At 40.2% G+C, this 21,886-nt stretch overlaps 1 protein-coding gene across 1 annotated transcript in view; it reads left to right on the top strand.

Moving 5' to 3' along the window:
- FNDC3B (fibronectin type III domain containing 3B) overlaps positions 1 to 21,886 on the top strand; it is a 396,339-nt gene that overhangs the window by 289,617 nt on the left and 84,836 nt on the right. Inside the window, exons 8-11 of the mRNA XM_027875752.1 lie at positions 3,012 to 3,169; positions 5,011 to 5,070; positions 10,992 to 11,130; positions 14,438 to 14,491. Coding sequence (XP_027731553.1) covers positions 3,012 to 3,169; positions 5,011 to 5,070; positions 10,992 to 11,130; positions 14,438 to 14,491 — 411 coding nt within the window. The remainder of the gene's footprint in view (positions 1 to 3,011; positions 3,170 to 5,010; positions 5,071 to 10,991; positions 11,131 to 14,437; positions 14,492 to 21,886) is intronic.

Below are 21,886 nucleotides of genomic sequence, written 5' to 3'. Positions count from 1 at the left end.
CTTAGTGGAAGAGTGCTGTGGCTCAGGGACCGTTTTCCTTCATAAACCCAACACTGATGAACCAGTGGAAAATAGATGTCACAGGCTGAATATTTATTGCAATGTAGCATGTTAATTTAGCTAACTTTTCAAAAGAAAAATGGTGCCCAGATAAGCCACAAAGCCAGGAATGCAAATTGATAGCAATCCATGGCCATTTAGCATCTTAAGGGACATGATTTATATTTGCTATTTATTGAAAGACAGAATATTATTTTAAGTAGCCATTCATGAAATCATTGCTTAATCAAATGGGAAAATATATGCAAAGTACTCTGCAAACCTTAAGGAACCATATGAATAGTAGTTATTGCTTAATACAGACCATTTCCTCAAATTCTTATGAAGTTGTAATTTCTTTCTCTGATTTCCAGGACCTGATCAGTTTACTTAATTAAAAAAAAAAGTCTTTGCCTTAGCAGAGCTCTACTTAGCAAAATTTATAGTGTATACTGACAGTAGATAACAAAAGTATTTCTATCCATTTATTTCAAAACTCTTCATTCTCTTCCTTTCCTTATAGTTTGATAATGAATTGGTAATTCACCAATACTTAAGAGTCCCCTCTCATATATAGCTAGCATTTACGTATCACCTACTATATTCAGGCACTGTGCTGAATGCTTTACAAATATTTTCTCATTTGATCCTCACAACTACCCCATGAGATAGATGCTATTTCCCCCATTTTACAGATGAAACTGAGGCAAACAGATTAAGTGACTTACCCAGGGTTACACCATACCAGGCTGGATTTGAACCACAGGCTTCCTGACCTGAGGTCTAACGCTCTATCCACTGCACCCCTTAGCTGCCTGCAAAAGTCTATTCCTTATGCTAGAAGACATGGTAAATTTAAATATAATATAATCCCTGGCCTCTGAGTTTACAGATTAGGGTGAGGATATAACACACAGATGACAATCCAGCTATAGGATACAATGTTAGCAATAGCATCGTGTCAGGAAATTTCAGGTGTCTGTTCAAAGCCTGGGATGTAAAATATGTGGTGGGCTGAATAAGCTTGGAAAATAGTGGTGGCTATAGTTTATAGAGGAGCTTGTAAGTTAAATATAGGAGTTTGAGCTTTACTTGGTAAGGAATAGAGAACCATTGAAGGTCTCTGAGCAGAGCAACGAGAGACGTCAACAAATTTAGGAAAAAGGGCTGCTCTCCCTCTTGAAATTTTAAAAAATAAACCACTAAGTAGACCTCAGTTTTTTTTTCAAATTAGAGTTTGCCATGTCTCTCTTTTTAAAAATCACGATAAAATTATGCAAAGAAAGCAAATAAAATTTCCTTTGACCCAGAAATTCCACTACCCCAAGGAAGTCCAGTGACTTAAAAGAGAACTCTCCCAAGGAAGTCAGTGATTAAAAAGAGAACTCTCATGTACCTCAGATATTTATAGCAGCATTTTTTCATGTGCTGGCAAAGACCTGGAAACAGTAGATTCCCATCAATTGCGAAATAGTTGGCCTAGTTGTGGTGCATAAAAGTAATAGAATATTTTTATGTTATAAATAACAATGAATGTGATCAATGCCAAGAAGCATGAGAAGATTTATATGAACTGATGCAAGGTGAGGGATGCTACACTAGGAAGACAATATATACATTTGTTACCATGTTGTAAATGGAAAGAATGATGGTTGCAACAACATAGCTGAAACTGAATGATGTCAAATTATAAAGATCTAACTTGACTCCAGAGAAAGGAGATATGAAGATACCTCCCTCCCTTCATTATACAGCTAGGCATCTGTATTGGTGTGGAACACTACAAATAATATGAGACTTTCTTCAATATGTTGGACTGTTTTTTTTTTTAAATCTCTTTTGTTCTTTGTTATAAGAGATGGCTCCTTGATGGTGTGGGAGAGGGCTACATAAGGAAATGTAAATGATGCAAAAATTAAAAGATGTCCCAAAATTATTTTTAAAAATGTAGCCATTCCAGTAAGGTTATGATAAATATTATGTCATAGAGGTAGAGAAATAAGTAATTCATTGGTCTATTGGACTCATGAATGGATTCTTTTCATAGTTTTTTTTTTTTAAGCACTAACAAACCATGAATTTTCACTAATTATTAGAATGCATTGCTTTCTTTACCATTTAGTGATCATAGGTTTAGAACTTTGAGGAACCTCAGGGAAATTCCACCCCCTCAATTAATCGATGAAGAGACTGAGGATGAAAGGCTGCGTATCTTGCTAAATCTCACCCAGGTAGTAAGTGAGTGATTCAAAACCAGCCCCTCCAACTCCAAATCCTGGACAACAAATACTTGGGGGATGGTCGGGGGTGGAGGAGAAATCATTAGACCTATGATTTCACTGGTATAGAAATTCCCAAAAACGAATATAAATGTAAATGTAAATCATCAATTTCTCTGAAACTAATTGTATTCCAGTGGGTCATTGAGAGCATTTCGGTGATTTGTCCCAGGTCACACGGTGTGTGTCAGAAGTATTATTTGAACCCAGGGCTTCCATATTTGAGATGTGCCGTCTATCAGTATGCTAAGTACCTTTTTTTTTTTAATCAGATTTTAAGTCAGAGAATTGTTTAATTGTAGGATATGATTGTTAAATTCAACTTCAAGAGAATTGAGTTTTACCTTTCTTACAATTGTATGAAAGTAGCAGATACAGTTAGGCTCCTCCCAGAATATACAATGTATCCACCTTGTTTGATATCACTATTGTTGGTACAGATGTTTTCTGTTATCAGGCCAGATGTTGAACGATGTACAGTGTGGTTCATGATGCTATTAAGAATTTGGTCAAATCTATTTCTTCCCTTTCTTTTTGTAACCCATTTTAATTAAAAATTCTTACCCATTAGCAAATTAAAACTCACCATCATGTTCGGGCTTGTAAGTACAATGCTGTTATTCTTTGGTGTGAGTAAGCAGAGGGTTTGCGTGGAGTCGATTTGACCATTTTTATCCTGGTTTTCTCCTGTAGGTCTCTAATGTCCAGGCAAGGACAGTCCTGCTCACGTGGTCCCCTCCCACTGGCCTTTCAAGTGGAGATAGACCCCACAACAGCCCCCCCTACCCCTACAGCTATGAAGTGGCCTTATCAGACAAAGGGAGGGATGGAAAGTACAAGATCATTTACAGGTGAGGCTCTATGGATTATTTCTTTCTGTTCCCTTCCCCAGGGAGGAAAATGGAATAACCCTAGTAAAATTAATGTTTGCCATTGACCTCTCTAATGAGTAAAGTTTAAAGTTCATTTTTAAATAATAACAGTGCCACACATTAGTCTTTTCTGAGAGGCAGTATGATATAATCAGGAGAACAGTGGAGCCAGAATCAGTAAGACCTGGGTTCAAATCTCACCTCAGAATCTTTGCTAGCTGTGTTAGCCTGTAAAAGTCATTTAATCCCTCTGTACTGTGGGTTATTCATCTGTAAATTGATCCCTTCTAATTCTAAATCTGTGATCCTGATAGTAAAAAGCTGACCTCAAAGCCAGGAAGAACTGGCTTTGGGTCCCTCCCGGGACACATACTCTCTGTGCCAATGGACGCATCATTTAACATCAGTGCCCTAAGAACTCTCCTATAATACAGAGAAAACTCCCTGGGCCAGTGAAGTCAAAGAGCCAGTCACCTCTCCCTTCTCATGAAAAGCCAATGGTTTGGGGCTCTTTAGGGCCCAAGACCCTTCCTCTAATTCCTTATCCTCTTTTCACACTTTCCATCACCCCTTCTCCCTGCCCCACTCCATAGGAGTCACCACAAGTAGATGGAAGACAGCAAAACACTCCTGTTCCTGCCTTGGAGTTGGAGAGCATTAGGGGCTGACAGTCTTTGTCCTCCCTATAGCAGAGTGAGAATGAATGGACACTAACCCAAGTCAAGAACAATTAATGTTCCCCTCTGATGCCCACTGGAATCTTTGCTGCTGTTAGCATACATTTCAGGCACACTGTGAAGTGAATAGGTTTTGGGGGCCAGCCTGAGAACCCAGCCACTGCTCTGAACATTGATGCTCAGGGACAAAGTGGTCCAAGATCTAGTTGACTGATTTGGCAGGAAACCTTTAGAACATAACTATTCATAATTTGGGGGCATCCTCTTAATTTAAAAGGATATTTTCTGTTAAAAGTCTTTCCTGAAATTTAAAAATATGACTAATTTTAACTAATTTTTTACCTTTGAGTTTATTTAAAAATACATTTTCTGTGGTTTTTTTTTTATTTGAATAATTATTAGCATCAAAAAGAAAACCCCATGGAAAGGAAGTAGGCCTTCCCAACAGAACTGAAGACATCCATTTTGAGAATATTAGGGGAGTCAAGTTACCTGGGCTCTGACTTGATTTCATTTCCAATTCAACTCAACAAGCATTTATTCAAACCTGCTGTTTTCAAAGCTCAGTGATAGCTAGGTGCTTGGGTATGACCAGAATGAAATAATCCTTACACACAAGGGGTTTGCAGTCTACTGGACCTACAAAGTGACCATGAGTGTGATGACATTAGCTCCTTAAACTTGGTTGTTAGAAATGATGGGATCCAGGGCAGTTAGGTGGCTCAGTGGATAGAGCACCAGCCCTGGAGTCATTAGGACTTGAGTTCAAATCCGGCCTCAGATACGTAACACTCACGAGCTGTGTGAGTCACTTAACCCCAATTGCCTCACCCAAAATAAATAAATAAAGCACTATATAAATGTGAGCTATTATTATTTAAAAAAAGAAAAAAGAAAATAAAAGAAATGTTGTGATCCTACTGGGGAAGACAGGCCAACTGCTAGCTTTTGGAGTATACCTTTGGCAAAATTAATCTTCCATCTTCTGAATATGGAAAGGCACCCTTAGTGTTTATTCCCTATCTTATGAAGTTTAATATCACCTTTTCATTCATCTCCTTTTCTCCTTTGGGAACTGAAAACTGGTACCAGTATTGTTTCTGAAGCTGTTTTCAAAACTTAATGGATGGTTTTTCTTTTCAGTGGAGAAGAATTAGAATGTAGCCTGAAAGACCTTAGGCCAGCCACAGATTATCATGTCAGGTGAGTTATGGTACCCAAGTTGTGTTTTATTTGAAAAGCTAAATCTCTGGTGTTAATGCATAGTATGTTTGTTTTCTTTCTTTCTCCTTTCTTTCTCTCTCTCCCTTCTCTCCCTCCTCTCTGTCTCGGTCTCTGTCTCTGTCTCACTCTCTCTCTTCCTTCCTTCCTTCCTGCCTTCCTTCCTTCCTTTCTCTTTCCCAGAATCATGGACCTTTGATTTACCTCTGGTATTCTCTATATTTGGTATAAGTCCTTAAAATTTCAAGCATGCATCTCCATGCTCCATGACTAACCAAGGATTACAGGGACAGGAAATGCACAAATCTTATCAAAAGTAACAGAAAAGTAGATAAATATAGATAGGGAGACTTAGCTCTACATAATTAAATTCCCAGACAAGTTTTTTCTTAGTATTGTATGACATTCTAAGATCAGAATGATTATATGTTTAAACATTTTCTCCCTGAATACCTTGACTCATAACATACCTGATGGATTCTATGGTCAATTATTAGCTACAACTACTGTTTCTTAACCTGTGTAAACTTTCCCAGTCAGAGCAAAAAGGGAAACAGGGCCTTCTCTAGTTTGGAGAATCACTAAAGACTGTAAGAAAAGCAACCATACTTTTCAATGTGTCAGTAGTACTGCAGATGGAAATCTTTTGTGTGCGAGAATGAAAAAAAAAAACAAAACAAAACAAAACAACACTCTCATCAATCAGTCGATAAGCATTTATCAGTTGTTTATTACCTGCCAGACAGTATGCCAAGTTATTGGGATACAGAGACAAACCAGTGCTTCCCTGGTGGAGCTTACATTCTAATGGTCTTGACAGCCATCTCTTAAAGTCACGGAGATGTTACAGTTGAAATGGACTAGAGCTTCTCCCCATCTCAGCATCCATTATATGAGCCTCATGCCGAAAGTGCCCTCCGTCCTTTTTTTTTACCTCTTCTTAGCATCCTTATTTCCCGTTAAGTCTCAGTTCCCGTGTCACACCTCCAAGAAGCTCTCCCTGCATTCACCAGTCATTGGAGCTTCTCCTTCCAATTACTTCATATTTATGTAGCTATGTCAGTGGCATATCCCTCTGGTTGACTCTCAGTTTCTTTTCATCCTGAGGCACTAGCACAGGACCTTGTTGGCTTTATTGGTGTGGGGGTTATTTTTTTTTTTAAATAGACAATGCCGTATTATCTAGAGGGAGTAGAAAACACCCTCTACCTGAAGCCAATTGGCCATTGTTCTGGGTTGAATTGGGGAAGGGAGTACTCACCCTGACAGAATTACACATCACTGAAATCATAAACCTAAGATGATATTATCCTATTTTTAAGTCTAAGATTGATAAGTTACTAATACAAAAGCACATATTTTCTATTAGATTGTGAGCTTTCCAACTAATTATTGCTAAATTAATTATTATTGATAACAATTATTAATATTATTAACAGTAAATTATTATTGACCTACATTTTTATATGTAAAATTTATAGCATGGCTTTTTATTGTTGTTGTTTTACTGCAGTATTAGTTTTGTACTTATAGGTTTTGTTTTTATGAATGTACCTGGTTGATCCTGCCAGTAGCACGTGCTCATCTCAAAGATTAAGCATGCATGTCTAAGTACACAGGCCGGTACAGTGAAACTGCGAAATGACTCATTAAATCAGTTATGGTTCCTTTGGTCACTCGCTCCCTCCTACTTGGATAACTGTGGTAATTCTAGAGCTAATACATGTTTTAGAGGTCACTCAGTCTAATCCTCTCATTTCACTGATGAGGAAACTGAGGTTTCCCAGATAGTAAGGGGCAGAGCCAGGATCTGAATCCAAGGCCTCTGACTCTAAAACTGTTGCTTTTTCTTCTGCATCATGTTTATAATATCCCTTTAAAAAAAATCCCCATCCTGTTCTATCTCCTTCGTAAACATGTATAGCTTAGGTGAGCATTATACCATTAGGGGAGGAACCAGTGGTAATACTGAGCCCAGGTTGTACTGGGACACCTCCTGCCACCCCTTCCTATCTACACTTTGGGTATATCTGTCATGAGTGCTCAGATAAATATTTAACAGCTGGCTCTCTGGCAGGCAGGAAATGCACCCACAACACAGTTTTAAGTTTAATCTGAATTATTAACATTTTCTCCATTACCTTCTTAAGTCTAGATAAGCAGCAAAACAAGAAATCAGTCCTGATTTGTAGCATTCCCTAATTTCCAAGGTGTAAATGTTCATACTATAGATTTAATAATTGGCTCTCTCCAACTAATTGGCTCCAGCACACCCATCTTCTAGCCCAGTGGTGTCAAACTCAAATAGATACATTCTTGCAATTTGACTTTGAAAATCACAGATGAACATTATCAATGTTGTATTCTATTTTTTCTTTTTATTTTTCTTTTGTTAATCATTTCCCAGGTACGTTTATTCTGGAGTTGGACACCTTTCTTCTCTACTAAAGCGAAGTCTTAAAACTCTTGCTCTCCCTCTCTCTCTACTGCCTAGTATGTTAGACCTAATTAAGAATATGTTATCTCATACTTTAAAAAGCATCAGAATAATTTAAATTTCCCAAAGAGCCCTGGATTTGTGATCAGCAGATTTGGATACAGACCATTTAATTCCTTGTGTTTGTATCCTCCGAACCTAGCACACTGTCTGGAATACAGCAGGTGCTTTGTAAGTGCTTGCTGTTTAATTACGTGGTTCTCTGCCAGGTGTGACTCTATCCATGTGACTTTGGACAAGTCACTTTCCTTGGCCTCAATTTCCTTCTCTGTAAAATGACAGTGTTGGAATAGCTAGTCTGTAAGGACCCTTCCCTGCTCTGAAATTCTGTAAAATTGTTGATTCTTCACCGACTTTAGCAGGACCTTTCGGTCCTGGGTTCTCTGCTTTTTAGTGACAAGCATTGTTCTGATCACTCAGCAGCCGCGGAAAAGTTTGGCCCCCTAACTTTGCCAACAATGTGATCTTGCGGATAACATTTCCCAGACCAATTATGACGTGATGAAACATCTCCCCAAACCTGCTTTCAGTATGTGGCTGTCCCTGCTGACAGGGTGATGGGGCACCAGCTGATCAGGTTACAGATGTGCTCGGGGGACACAGTGCAGGGCACATTTCTGAGAATCCTCATGCACCTGCTTCAGCAGCATTTTGCCAGGACTTGACCTCCAGTGAATGTGGAGAATTCTGCAACACTGCATTAATTGTGGGGTTTTTTGGGTTTTTTTTTTAAAAGGGCTATTGTTGTTTTCTCTTAAATAAAGTGACTTTCCCTTCTTCCGGATAGAGGTAAACTGGCTGATTTATTTCTTTTTAAATAATATTTTACTTCTTTACCAATTTACATGTAATAAGAATTTTTAACATTCATTTTTTTTTAAAATTTTGAGTTCCAGTTTCTCTTCCTCTTTCCCTCTCCTTCCCCTGCTGTCTGGCATTCACCAGCCCAGTGGAGATGTCAAAACAAATGGTATCATAAAATACAGTGTATCAGAGAACCCCAGACCTAGAATGTTAGAGCATGTCTAGTCCAGCACCTTTATTTTACAGACAAAAAAAACAGGGGCCTTGGGAGATTAAGTGACTTAGCGTTATAGCTGAAAGAGACCTAAGAGGGCAGCTAGTCCAACACTCCCTCATTTTACAGATGAGGAAACTGAGGCCAGAGAAAGTTAAATGACTTTCCCAAGGTCACGAAGGCCGGATTCAAACCCCACTTTCTCCTCACTCTGAATCTAGCCCTTTGGACTGGGCCATATAATGGATATAAAAACGCTTTGGACTCAGTGTCTCTGTGATGCATATAACATGTATCTATCTACCAGCATTTCGCCTCCAGGACTTGCTAATAACAATGGCGCTGATTTACCTAATTCCATGTTGTGGCCATTGGTTCATCAGAATGTAAAGAATAATTTAATTTAAATGGACAAAGTATTTTGATAGATCCCAGTACCAAACCTATTTGGGATACCTCATTTTTCATAAGCATTTGGCAAATAGAACTATGTCTCCAAACCAGAACAGTTCCTTATATTTACTGGGGAGCCCTGCCAGGCAGAGAGTGATTGGCAGTTTGGAAGAGGGAACTAATGAGCCACCCTTTCCTGGAAACTGAGGCTCATCTCCTACCTCTGATGTGTTGTTCTAATTGTCTTTGTTGTTGTTGTTAAAGAGAAGTAAGTATTTTAGTTCTCATGAACAGAAAACTTTCAGCGATAAAAATACAACTATGAAAAATTTTTATAAAACTGTATGAGGAATAAATGAATGATGTCCCACTTTTAACCCCAGAGAATGTACAATTCTAAATTTTTAATTCATTTTCTGCTATATTTGCATTAATATAGCCCAGAAATAGGACTCCTATACTAATTTATATTCAGATAAGCTATTGTTATGCAAGCCATCTATTTCTGATTATTAGGAATCCATTATATTCAATTTTAAACAAAGAAATAGTGCTCATTGTTTCCCTCTGCTGAGCTTCAATATGCCGTTATATCCTCTTCTGTTTCTCTTTATTTGGTGGAATCTAGAACACTTAATACAGGTTCCTATCAGTGAAAATGGTGATGACCTCTCTATGCCATTGTAGCTAACTCCATGTAACATTTTCCATTGTAGACAAGATACTCATCTACATAGGCAGAGGGGGATCTCACACCATGATTTCACCTTAGTAATGAAATCTCAGATCTGAGCAAATGATAAATCAATCAGAATAAATTGTATTTTTATGTGCACGAGGAGGGTAGTATGTTCTAGAACAAAATGAGGGTAACAAAATTTTCTGGCTTAGAAGAAAGATAAATTAGGCATGGCTAGTAGGATCCCTACAAACTTCAAAATAAAGATTATTCTTCCATTTTTGGAAGAGAAAATGTTATAAGATGAATCTGATAAGAACCATTTTCCAATTTTGTGTTTCAGTGGGAAAAAAATACCCCAGCAGACCTAGTTATCAGATGCTGAAAACATTTTCAGCTATCCCTTGAATAAATTAGTTCATGCTGCTTTCTAATAGGGATAGAGAAAATGTCAATGAAGCACCAAAGTTGGAGGTGTCCTTCTTGCCTATTATGTCTAGAGAGATTTGGTACCCGTGCCTGAAATCAGAGCTGATGCCTTGCATTTGAATGACTAGCCTCTCCTGCCTTCCATATTGGCATCCTTCCTGAGGATTTGTTTGCGAGGTTCTGCAGTGAGTTCAGCATGTGGATCTGCTCTTGGCAGGAAGCGAGGGTGTTTCTAGGCAAGTCTTTAATATACAAAATCACTGAATCTGAGTGGTGGAAAGGCATCTTAGTATCTATGTATGCCAACTCCTTTCTGAATGAAATCTCAACTGTTACAGATGCAGCTAGTGGGTATCCAGCCTACCTCCTGCAAAAGACAAATTCCATTTGGGGGCAGCTCCTGAAAGCTTTTCCTGATAAGCCCAAATTTGTAGCTTCCGCTTTTTGTCCATGATTCTGTCCTCTGGGGTTCAAAAAAACAGGTTTAATCCCCCTCTTCAAGGAAGCTCTTGAAATACATGACCACAACTCTCATGGCCCCAGTGAGTCTTCCCTTGACCAAATACTGCCAGTTCTTTGTACTTGGGAGTGGAAAGGCAGTAGCAGCTAGACCAGGTGGGGTTTCTTCTAAAAGGTAGCACTTGGAAACACCAGTGGAAGAACTTCTGTTGAGATCTTTCTATGTCCTAATGATTCTGAATTCAAAGGAGATAAAGGGCCAGCAGGTTTGAAGAATGCATTGTCGTTTGAATAGTAAAAGGAACACATGGGGAAAGCTCTGGACAAAAACTGAGATAAAAATTAGGATCATTTTTGGTCTTTGCCACAGAATCCATGTATGTATGTACATAATGTATGGACGGATGTATGTACGTGCTTCTTTTCAGGGTATATGCAATGTACAATTCGGTAAAGGGATCATGCTCTGAACCCGTTAGTTTCACCACTCACAGCTGTGCCCCAGAAAGTCCCTACCCACCCAAGCTGTCACATCGGACCAAAAGTTCACTCACCTTACAGTGGAAGGTAGGTAAACCAGAGTGCCAGAAATTATCATACAATTGATCTAAATACTGAGTTGTGATCATTATTTAACTTTTATATAAATACTTCAATGACTAGTGTATAATTGTTATCATTTATCATGAGTCCATCCAGTGAATGTGTCTGGTTGGGTGCTGTTTACTGGATTTTTGGTGCAGAAATTTAAAAGGGGACATTCTGGAAGTCATTTGTATGTATTTGTTATTTTAGTGGGAGCCAGAAAGCGCATCTCTAGAGATCACAGAAGGGGTAATTCGGTGGTCAGAATCAGAACATGGGTGCAAGAGTCATGATTAAAACTTAGCCTGAGTTTTACCATGTTCCATGGGATGGGTAGGCAGGTAGTCGCTCTGACCTGCATTCTTAAAGGGTTCACCCCTAACACACTGAGGCCATGGGCCCATTGGACTATTTACACAGTCACCTTGAATTTCATGGTTTTAATCAAGTAAAGATTCCCAGTGACTTCTTGATTCCTTTTTCTCTACTTAAGTGGTTGTGATTCTTTTCCTTTCAATCAGTAATCACTCTGAGCAATGCTTTTCAAATCCTGCAGAGTATTTATATGCACAAGTCAAAGGTCAGATAGCAAAAGTGACATGTAGGAAAAGCATTGGGCAAAAACTGGGATGAAAATTAGGAGGGGCAGCTAGGTGGTGCAGTGGATAGAGCACCAGCCCTAAAGTCAGGAGGACCTGAGTTCAAATCCGGCCTCAGACCAAACACTTGACACGTACTAGCTGTGTGACCTTGGGCAAGTCACTTAACCCTAGTTGCCTTACCAAAAAAAAAAAAAAAGAAAGAAAGAAAATTAGGATAAACTTTGAACACAGCCACTGAATCTATGTGTATGTGTATGCTGCTTTTTTAATATAATTGAGACTCAACGTTAATTAAATGTGTTAACATTTTCTAAACTCTAGTAAAATCTCTTTCATTCAGACTAGACTAGGCCAAGTCCAGTTTCCAAGTATGGAGTAAGGAAAGGCGGGAATTATCGACTATCTCAAGGAAATGCCTTTTTATGCAGATAATTGCAGACAACCATTGTTAGTCCCTGACTTAACATTGAATTATATTCCCAATGTTGGTTTTTACATTTGCTGATACGAAACTCAGAAGCATTTCCTCCTCCCCCTACCAGAGACTAATGGGCCTAGTTATTTAGGTCTGATGCCAGCCCTGAAAGGCCAAGATGACCCAGATTTTTCTTACTGTCATTGCTTAGAGGCAGAATTAGTAAATTCTTATGAAAGGCATTGTACAAGTATAGTCTATATTGAGTTGCTTGCCTTTTTAATGAGGGTGGGTGGGGAGGGAGGAAGGGAGAAAATTTGGAACACAAAGTTTAAAAAAAACACATGTTTAAAAAAATGTTTTCACATGCAACTGGGAAATAAGAAATACAGGAAATGGGGTACAGAAATCTATCCTGCCCTACAGGAAAATAGAAGGGGAAGGGGGGGGAGAGATAGCAGGGAAAGCAGACTAGGGGAAGGGGTATTCAGAATGCATGCCATCTTGGGGTGGGGGGAAGGGAGAGATGGGGTGAAAATTTGGAACTCAAAATGTTGAAGTAAATATTGAAAACTGAAAATAAAAAAAATTAATTAAAATTAAAAAAAAAAAACAAAAAAGAAAGAAAGAAAGAAAGGCATTGTAAAAGCTACTATAGTGTGTCAAATGGCAGGGACCTCAGTGACCAAATCGTTCAAGCAGTACCTAACCAGGAATTCGCCTATGTGGCATCCCCTCCCCAGTGTGACTGGTAGTTATCCAGCCTTTGCTTGAAGACCCAGGAGCTTAAAAACAGAGAAAGCGGACAGCTGAAAAAAGCAATTACTCTTAAGGATTATTTCCCCATTGTATACCTAGAACAGGCAGTGAAATGCAGCCAGGGGAGTGATGAGGTATTACTTCTAAGGGTTACCTGTGAAGCACAGGCTTCCCCTGTGATCCTACCTGGACAGGCAACCACAAGTTACTTATCCAGTAGTCTAGATGAAGTCATCATTTTATGACTGTCTCAGCCAATAGGCCAAAGTTGAAATTGGCTTAGAAACTGAACCATCCTATTTTCTCTCCTGGCTTCCAAGGATAATCCAGGTCAGTGATTACCCAACTTTCTGGACTCACAGCTCCCTATCACTGTTGACTTGATTTCTTGACATGTAGACGTCTCCTCCTAAAAGTGCTGTATGGCCTATATTTATCTCTTGGGGGGAAAAGTCTAATTACCAGTTTTGTTTTGAGGATCTTATGGTACCTTTGTCAAGATAACTAAAGATAGCCTTGGGAATTGCACAACAATCAGGGTTGGAAATCATAGATTTAGACTCTGCTTGAAACCAACTGGATGAAATTGTGGTCTTGGGTGGTCTATCACCATCCCAGCAGTTTTAATAATTAAGAAGAAAGCAATCCCTTCACATCGACCTTTTATTGACTTAGTCCTCAAAAATATATCCCAGGCCTCTTCAGTACTCTTGGAAATGAAAGCACCTATTTCAGTTTTAATTTTAATTTCTTGATCATGGGCCCCCCAGACTTTAGAATTACTCAGGCTACAAGAGATTAGTAGACACAATTATTCTCCGAACAGCTCTTTGGTGGTAAAGGTAGTAGTCAGTATCCTCCTCATCCCCCTCCCCACTTTACTTTAATTTGCTTTGCTACTGAGAGAAGAAAGCCAGCATAAAAGATTCCCAGACTACTGTTTGTCAGTGTGTCAGCTGCATGAATTGACTGCCCATTATATAAAACTCTTAAGGGCAGCATCCAAAAAAAGAAATCACATGCACAGCTTCCTCCCTCAGGAAGTTTAAAGTGTAGCTGGTTTTGTAGAGCACATGCTCGCTCCAGTGTGATTTATGAATGAGCTTAAAAATGAGTTACCGAGGGACATAAGTTCTGTTCAGTAGCATCTGGAAGACAAATTGTAAGGTTTGGTGGCTGGGTTGGTTTGTGACTGGCTGGATTAAGTATGTTGGGGGTTTGGAGGTCTTGAGAGCACTTGTAATTCATGCAATAATATGGTAGTCTTTGATACTCTCAAGACATTGAAGAATTGGAGGGAAGGCATTGGGTTAGACCCTTTGTGGAAGATGTGCTGAAAGATCTCTTCAAAGACCTCACAAGAACAGAAAACAAGGGCAGGCCACAATCTACACTGGTGAAGGGAATTACTCACACCAGTAAGATCACAGGCCTATCACAGGTAAAGTGGAGGGATAGGACATTTAATTTTAATCTATACTAATTTCCTTTGTTTCCTTTATTTTTTTTTAAGGCACCAATTGACAACGGTTCAAAGGTCACCAGCTACCTTTTAGAATGGGATGAGGTAGGCATCTTTTTATCCATCTATTAAAATACCATTCACTTTTAAAAAAGAATTCATTGACTAGGTGTCATTATACCAGTATCAAAGAAATATTATGCATAAACAAAAACCATATGAAGCATGGAAAAAGTGGTAAGACTCAATCGTAATTATTGACTTTTGAAAAGTAAGGCAGAATAAAGTGCTAGGCACACACTTCTTCAAATTAATGCATCTCATTTATGTTTAAGAGTGCTACTCAAGTAAAAAATAAGCTCATCTTTCTTACCATTTCTGGCAATTTTGTTCTGTGTCTGTTTAACTATTAATCAAGCATCTTCAATTATATTTTTTAATCTTTTGATGATGCCCACAAGCCATCACAATTAAATTTGAATTTTAAATAGTAAGAAATCATGGTTATGGCTGAAGAAAAATATTTCTTTTTTCTTCTCCCCTTTGTCAGTTTCATAGACTCATTTTGACTCATCGAGTCAAAGTCAGTATCTCGTTCTGTACTTCTGTCCTTTAAAAATTCTTTCATGCAATGTTAGTCTAGAACTGTTCTAGAGTCACATTATTCTATGGAACCCTCGTTGGAATTTATGCCACCATCTTAACAACACGGGTAGGGTGTTTTTGTTTTTGCATTCTGTAATCTGTTACTCTTTATTGATTATTGTCATGACCTAGTTCCAGTGTGGCATGAAGTTGATTGGCAGAAACTCAGCTTGAAAAACAATTGCTTCAGAAGGCCTTGTTTCTAACACGTGCCATTCATTTTTAGCAATCTGGGTCATGGCTCTATTTGGCCATTTTTTTGTTGCACTATTCTATTTCCCAGTGATTATCTCAGTATCAGCGATTTTGCAAACAGCCTGGAGATTTTGGCACAGGAAAAAGAAGGTCATTCCATTCGAAATGCAAGATAACTAATATCCACGGATTAAACTTTAGGGAGTAGAAGGATTGAGAAGATTGCAGATTTAAGCCAAAAATAAATGAATCAATTTTAAAAGCTTGTCAGATGTGGAAAACCAAAGGCATTGTTGTTGCTGTTACTGTTACTGTTACTGTTGTTGTTATTTAACTAACTGTAAAATGATCGTTGCCCAGTGGGATTTGCGAGATAGAATTTGATGTGTGAGAAGACCCTTCACCACTTTCAGCAGAAGCTTATTTCCCCATCTGGATTACATCTGAACAGACTGGGTTCCAAGAAACCAAAAGACAATGATCTCTTGTTCTCAGGAACTTAGCAACGAGCTCAAGGGTATACAGGCTGTTTAAGAGTCAGGCTTGACCAGGATGCCTTACAAATAAGGCATTATTTTATTTAAGGTGGTCTGATTGAAAAATGAAACCGCCCAGATGGTCCCTGCTGAGAAAATGTTATAGGGGACAGAGAGAGCTGGGAATGAGCTGTGCTGGACTGTGAACATGTAATCAGTAGCATCTTCCCATTCCCCAAGGATGAGTGAAATCCTAGCAAAGGCGAGCTTTCAGACACTTTTCAGTTTTCCAGTTTGTCACACCAGCTTGAAGTTTTTCTTGTGTCCTGATGTTTCCCAGGATCTTGCTCTTTTATGATTTTGAGGATGGCTCAGTTTTGCCACAGGATCCTCTAACGTAAGGCATGCGTCTCTCTTTGTGCATGTGTGCAGACCAGGCATCGATCTATATCTCTTGTGTTTCCTGTGGCTATTCAGCCTTGGACTGTGATTTCATGAGTTCATTAAGGTCATGGTGACCAGTGGACAACTTGGATGGGAGACCTGCAAGGAAAACCCAGGTGCTACAGGAAATGGTGGTTGTGACTCAGTTGTTGGCCATATTCCTTTTTGGTCAGTAATAGAAGTATCTTGGCAGGATGATGGAAAGAAATGAGCAGATCATGTGTTTCAGTAGGAATATATAAACAGTGTCAACTGACCACTTCCAGTCACAAAGGCCCCAACACAGGTGGCCTGGAGTCCCATGCTTAGTGCCAACTTAGGTCATTGCTCTTTGACCTCATTCTTCTCTTCCATTCTTTTTTTTTTCCTTCCTTCTTTCTTCCTATTTTCTTTCCTTCCTTCCTATGATTTCTTTCCCTCCTTTCCTTTTTTCCTTTTCTCTTTTTCTCTCCCTTTCCATCTTTCCCTCTTTCCCTCCATTCATTGGGCCATAGATATAGAATGGGATGTGACTTTACATATAATTTAGTCCATAGTTGAGAAATGAATATTGATAAATTTCCTCCCTGGGCATTCTCTGCATCAGTAAAATACCAGGTCTGACCCAGCAGTGCCCATTCTATCTCCTTCATAGAGATCTTGGGATGATACCTGAATGGGATCTGCTACTCCTTCCCTTCTGGGGTCACCTTGTATGTGGAAATGAGACAATACATGTAAAGCACTTTGCAAACCATGAAATGCTGGCTATTAGCTCTTCTCACGTATAAATTTATTTAGCATTTGAAACTCTTCAAAGCAGTTTTTTTTTTTTTTAAGTTCTCATTGTACTGGCCCTGTTGGCCAAGAATATCTCCATAATTTATTTAGGTTTTGTAGTCAAGCATCTAAATGCATTACCATTCTACAGAGTCACTACAGTGTGAGAGGTCTTCTTTCCTATTGGATACTCATTGAACTACCATCTAAAATTTTAAATATTAGGCCACAGCTGGCATGAGTAAGATACTAGAGAGTCCCCCAAAATGGAACTCTTGGCCATCATTGAGCCTGCTCCATGGCCTTTGAATTGCATTTTTCTTAGGAATATACCATTGATCCAAGCCTTAGCTCTGCGCCTTGTGGTGACAATATCCTTGTTCCCTGGGCCCCCCTTCCAGGGCTATCAGAATTATTTCCCGTCCTGCAGTGTTCTGAGCCAGGAGGTATTTTTCCTGTAATTCCTCGGGGTGAATAGCGGAGTCATTAAAGGCAGGATATCATTTTCAGGGCAGCTTCCAACTTGACGGGCTGTGTGAGTCATCATCACATTTTAATTTCCTTCTGGTCACAAACCCCATGTTTACATTTCCGTCTCCCTCCTGATGCTAATGAGTGATAGTCTTAGCGAATACAGGCCGAGAAGGGTTTGAAACGCGCACAGTGACTTCTGTATTTCTTTGGCTGGCTGTACAGATGTTAGATGCTGTGCTAATCAGCATAGAAAAGCAATATTTGCCCAACTCCCACTGCTCTTAGTTTATTGATGAGTTTACAATCAGGAAAATGTCTCAGCTATGAGGACGGAGCTTTGTGTTCTGTAATATATCAGGACCCCAGTTAAAAGCCCAGCTTTTAGGAATTTGGGCCTAGAGGGAGAAATTCAACATTTTGCCTTTCTGACCTTCTGTCCACAACATTTTCTGTCTCACTTCTGCCTTTGTATGGGCTGATCCTCTAGGCCCAGAATACTCTTCCCACCTAATCCTCTTGGGATTCCTAACTCTCCTCAAAACTCAACTCAGTAGCTCCTCTGAGTAATAACTCAGGGACAGCTATATGGCACAGTGGCTAGAGTACTGGCTCTGGAGTCAAAAGGGCACAAGTTCTAATCTGGCTTCAGACACTTACTAGCTATGTGACCCTGGGCAAGTCACTTGGCCCTGTGTGCCTCAGTTTCCTCATCTATAAAATGAGCTGGAGAAGGAAATGACAAACCACTCTAGTATCTTTGCCAAGAAAACCCCAAAAGGGTATCACAAAGAGTTGGACACAACTGAAAAACGACTAAACAACAACAATTAATAACCCACCTCCGATAGTTTTAATTTATTTGTATATATTTTGAATTTATCTGTGAATATTTTGTATCATTCCTTGCTTCCCCCAGTCCCCAAATGACAGGGCAGGGACTTTGGTGTATATCAGCTGGTCAATGATGAACATTTGTTGAGTACCTATTATGTGCCAAGAACTGGAAAAAAAAAAAGGCAGTTCTTCTTCCCAAGGACCTCACATTCTAATTGGGAGAGACAGCCCATATCAAAGATGTCAGCTGCAGGGCAGATTCCATTCTGGTGGCCAGGCAGCAGGCAGGTGACAGTGCTGGGCCATTGGAAGGCATAGTGTTGGCAAGGCTGGAAGACTCTAGGAAGCAGTAGCTAGGTAGAGGGCAAGGCCTCCGTTTTATTGGGAAGCCCATCCAGATAGTGTGAACAGCTGTGGTCTTTCTCTGTACGGGCTTGTGACCATGGCTTGGCCAGCCACCACAACGGATCTTGTCATGGACCCGCAGGTCCTGGCATGGGTCCATGCCTGGCCCCAACGCCTCACCTGCAGCCTGGTCAGGGGTTTCCTCAGGTGTTAATATCCATCTCTCCCACCATGCCCATCACTTCAGCCCTACATTGTCTGAGGAACATATCTCTTTTCCCAGGTCCTGCCAATCCAAGCTGATACCACTGCCCCCAAAACCAAGCAAAATGTCTTATCTTTCATGCTAGGCCTCATAACTCCACCTTGGGGGCTATTCCTGACTTAGCCCCCAGGCAGTCTGAAAAGGATCCTCTAGGGTCTTGTGGAGCATGGGAGCATCTAATGGGAGCATCTATCCTAACTCACATCTTCAGCTTTTGAAATATCCAGAAGTGTAGTCTTGGAGTTTCATGGTGAGATGCGTTAAGTTCTTAATTTATACTTATTGATTGAGCAGAAACCATTTTGTTTTGGCCTTTGTCTCTGGCCCTTTCCATAGTGCCTGGCACAGCTAGGTGCTTGATTGATAGGTGATTAGCATGCCCGTTTTGACGTCACAGTATCAGATGCAGTAAGTCAAGGCATGGATGAAAAGTGAAATCTAATGGAAATTAACAAATCTCCAAGGGATTGCCAGGGGCTGAGTAGATGCTGTTGGTGGTGAGTTTGGGCTGTTGAGAGATTTGGGGATTCTGTTCATTAAGCACCCAGAGGTAAAAGTTATAGAAATACCGAGAAGGTGCTTTGTCTGAGCTGTAACTAGTATATTGCCTGAGGTTTTTCCTGAAGTGACTCAGTTAGCCCCCAAAAGGACTTGAGCGTTCCGGTTTCCTGTTGACTAATAGGAAAAATCAGCTGCACTATAGAATGGGCAAACATTGGAAATGGGGAAATCTCCCAAGGGGAATCTCATGCAATGCTGATGGAACAAAGGTCAACGCAGTTAAATGGGCATGGGGCCCTGAAGGCCCGATCTTAGATCCAGGGCTGGAATGGACTCAGAGGCCACCCTGACCAGCCCCCTCATTTTACAGATGAGGAAATTTAGGCCCAGAGAAATCAGGTGACTTTCCGAAGGTTACACGGCTGCTGATTGGCTAGGCCAGGATCTGAACCCGTGTTTTCTGACTCCAAATCCAGGGCTTTTTCTTCCTCATTCTGGGTCCCCAAATCCCAGAAAGCCTTCCTGTATTTAAATTTTCTTAAGTCATTGCAACAGTGACGGAGTAAGACAATTCATGAACCGAGAATGTCTCCAGGAACTGGAGAAAAGACGCTCAGAGGTCTGGGGGGAAGGTGAGAACAGACAAGGTAACTGCCTTTAAGTAGGAGAGAGGCTTTCACACGGAAGAAGGGCTAGATTTGGTGTGCTTGGTCCTCTAGGGCAAAACTAGGAATGATGGATGGAAAAGGAGGCTAAGAGGCAAGTTCAGATTTGTTATCAGGAATCACGTGCTGTGGGTCAGAGCCATCCAAAAGCGGGATGGGCTGTCTCGGTGGGTATTGGAGATCTAAGGAAAAGTCGAGATGACCACTCATCTGGCAGGCCATAGAAGGGACTCTTGGTCAGGTATCAGTTGGAATCGTTGGCCTTTGAGGTCCCTTCCAGTTATGGGACGCTGCCCAGGAGATGGGTCCATCACTTTTGCAAGAAGATGGAGCAGTCACATCTCAGAACGCCCATCAGTTCAACCTAACTGTCCCAAAGGTGCCAAGCAGAGTGGCTGTACCAAGAGGGTTTGATGGATCCACCAGGGGCCCGCTGTCTTGCAGTTGGAGACTTCAGCCCCCTCCCTCCCCGTTTCAGCAGTATTTCCCCTCCCTCCACATTCTAGTCTACCGCAGGAAGCCAAGCAGTGCTGAGGAGACACATTCGATGGAGAGATTTAAGTTAAGGCAAAATCACTCTGTTGTGATCTGTTCCTCGTGATTTAAGGACTCAAATGCTTACTGTGACTTCCACTTGCCACCTCAGGCCCAGCCAAGCCGTTGAACTAGACCTGTGGCTAATTTTTTAAATTTTAAAATAGCTCATCAGAGCCACAACGAAAAGCCTCACTCAGCCTAATGCAGTATGCAGATTCCTTTTCCTGAGTGTCGAATCATGTTTTGTTACCTTGGACAGATGGAAAACAAGTTGTTTCATGTCTTATCCCCCCCCCTTCCCCCCCGCCATGCCCTCCCTTCCTTTCAGACAAACAAACACATTTGTCTCTTGTAACTGTGTGAATCTGCCCCATCAGTGTTTTGGGCCTACCTGCTCCCAAGCACTGATTTCTATGAAAACTTGTCTGGAAGATTTGACTTCTCTTTTGAGAGATGGGAAGGTCTGATGCAATTCCATGTACCAATCATTTGGGCTATGGTGTCTTTCATACAGAAGTAGACCATAGAAGCTCCTGGTACTCAGAAGGCATGAAGTCTTTTAAAAAAATTATTGATGTTTTTTATTTTTACATCACTGTCTTTTCCCAGTATATCAATATGTTCCTTCTTAATCCTATCCACATCCAGAGAGCTATGTTTTAACACAAAAGAAAAATTTTTTTTTAAAAAAGTCTTCTTTTGGGGCCAGCTAGGTGGCGCAGTGGATAGAGCACCGGCCCTGGATTCAGAAGGACCTGAGTTCAAATCCAGCCTCAGACACATAACACTTACTAGCTGTGTGATCCTGGGCAAGTCACTTAACCCCCATTACCCAACCAAAAACCAAAATAAAATAAAATAAAATAAAGTCTTCTTTTGTAAGAAGAGGAAAAAAATAAAAGCAGTTCAACAAGAGCAATCACCAATTAGATAATTGTTTTACTATTTTAAGGTTCCTTACCATTAGTTCTCCTATGCTTCGAAGAAGAAAGACAGGTGGGTTCATTCTCTGACCTCTTCTTTGGGACCAAACTTGGTCATTATGATCCTAGACCATATGCCCAAAGATTTTTATCCAGCCTTTGTCACCTTCCCCTTTCCCTGTCCCCAGTACACTCCAGGTGACCTGCTGCTGTTGGCCATTGTCCAGGCATGCGTAAGACCCAGACTTTCATTGAATCAAAACTCATGCTCATGGAGACTTATCACTGCTAGGTATTGATCTCATTAAGTCATTTGCTTTTAAGTGTGAAAGGCCAATTGGATGTGCTTAGCCCTTCAAGGGTTGAGAGTTAGATGAATGGAGATAGATTGATAGATAGATAGATAGATAGATAGATAGATAGATAGATAGATAGAT

Source organism: Vombatus ursinus, unplaced genomic scaffold (genome assembly GCF_900497805.2).
Source record: "Vombatus ursinus unplaced genomic scaffold, bare-nosed wombat genome assembly UNPS02014810.1, whole genome shotgun sequence".
Taxonomy (NCBI): domain Eukaryota; kingdom Metazoa; phylum Chordata; class Mammalia; order Diprotodontia; family Vombatidae; genus Vombatus; species Vombatus ursinus.
Note: the sequence above shows the minus strand (reverse complement) of the source record. Positions and strands in the feature narration are given on the sequence as shown.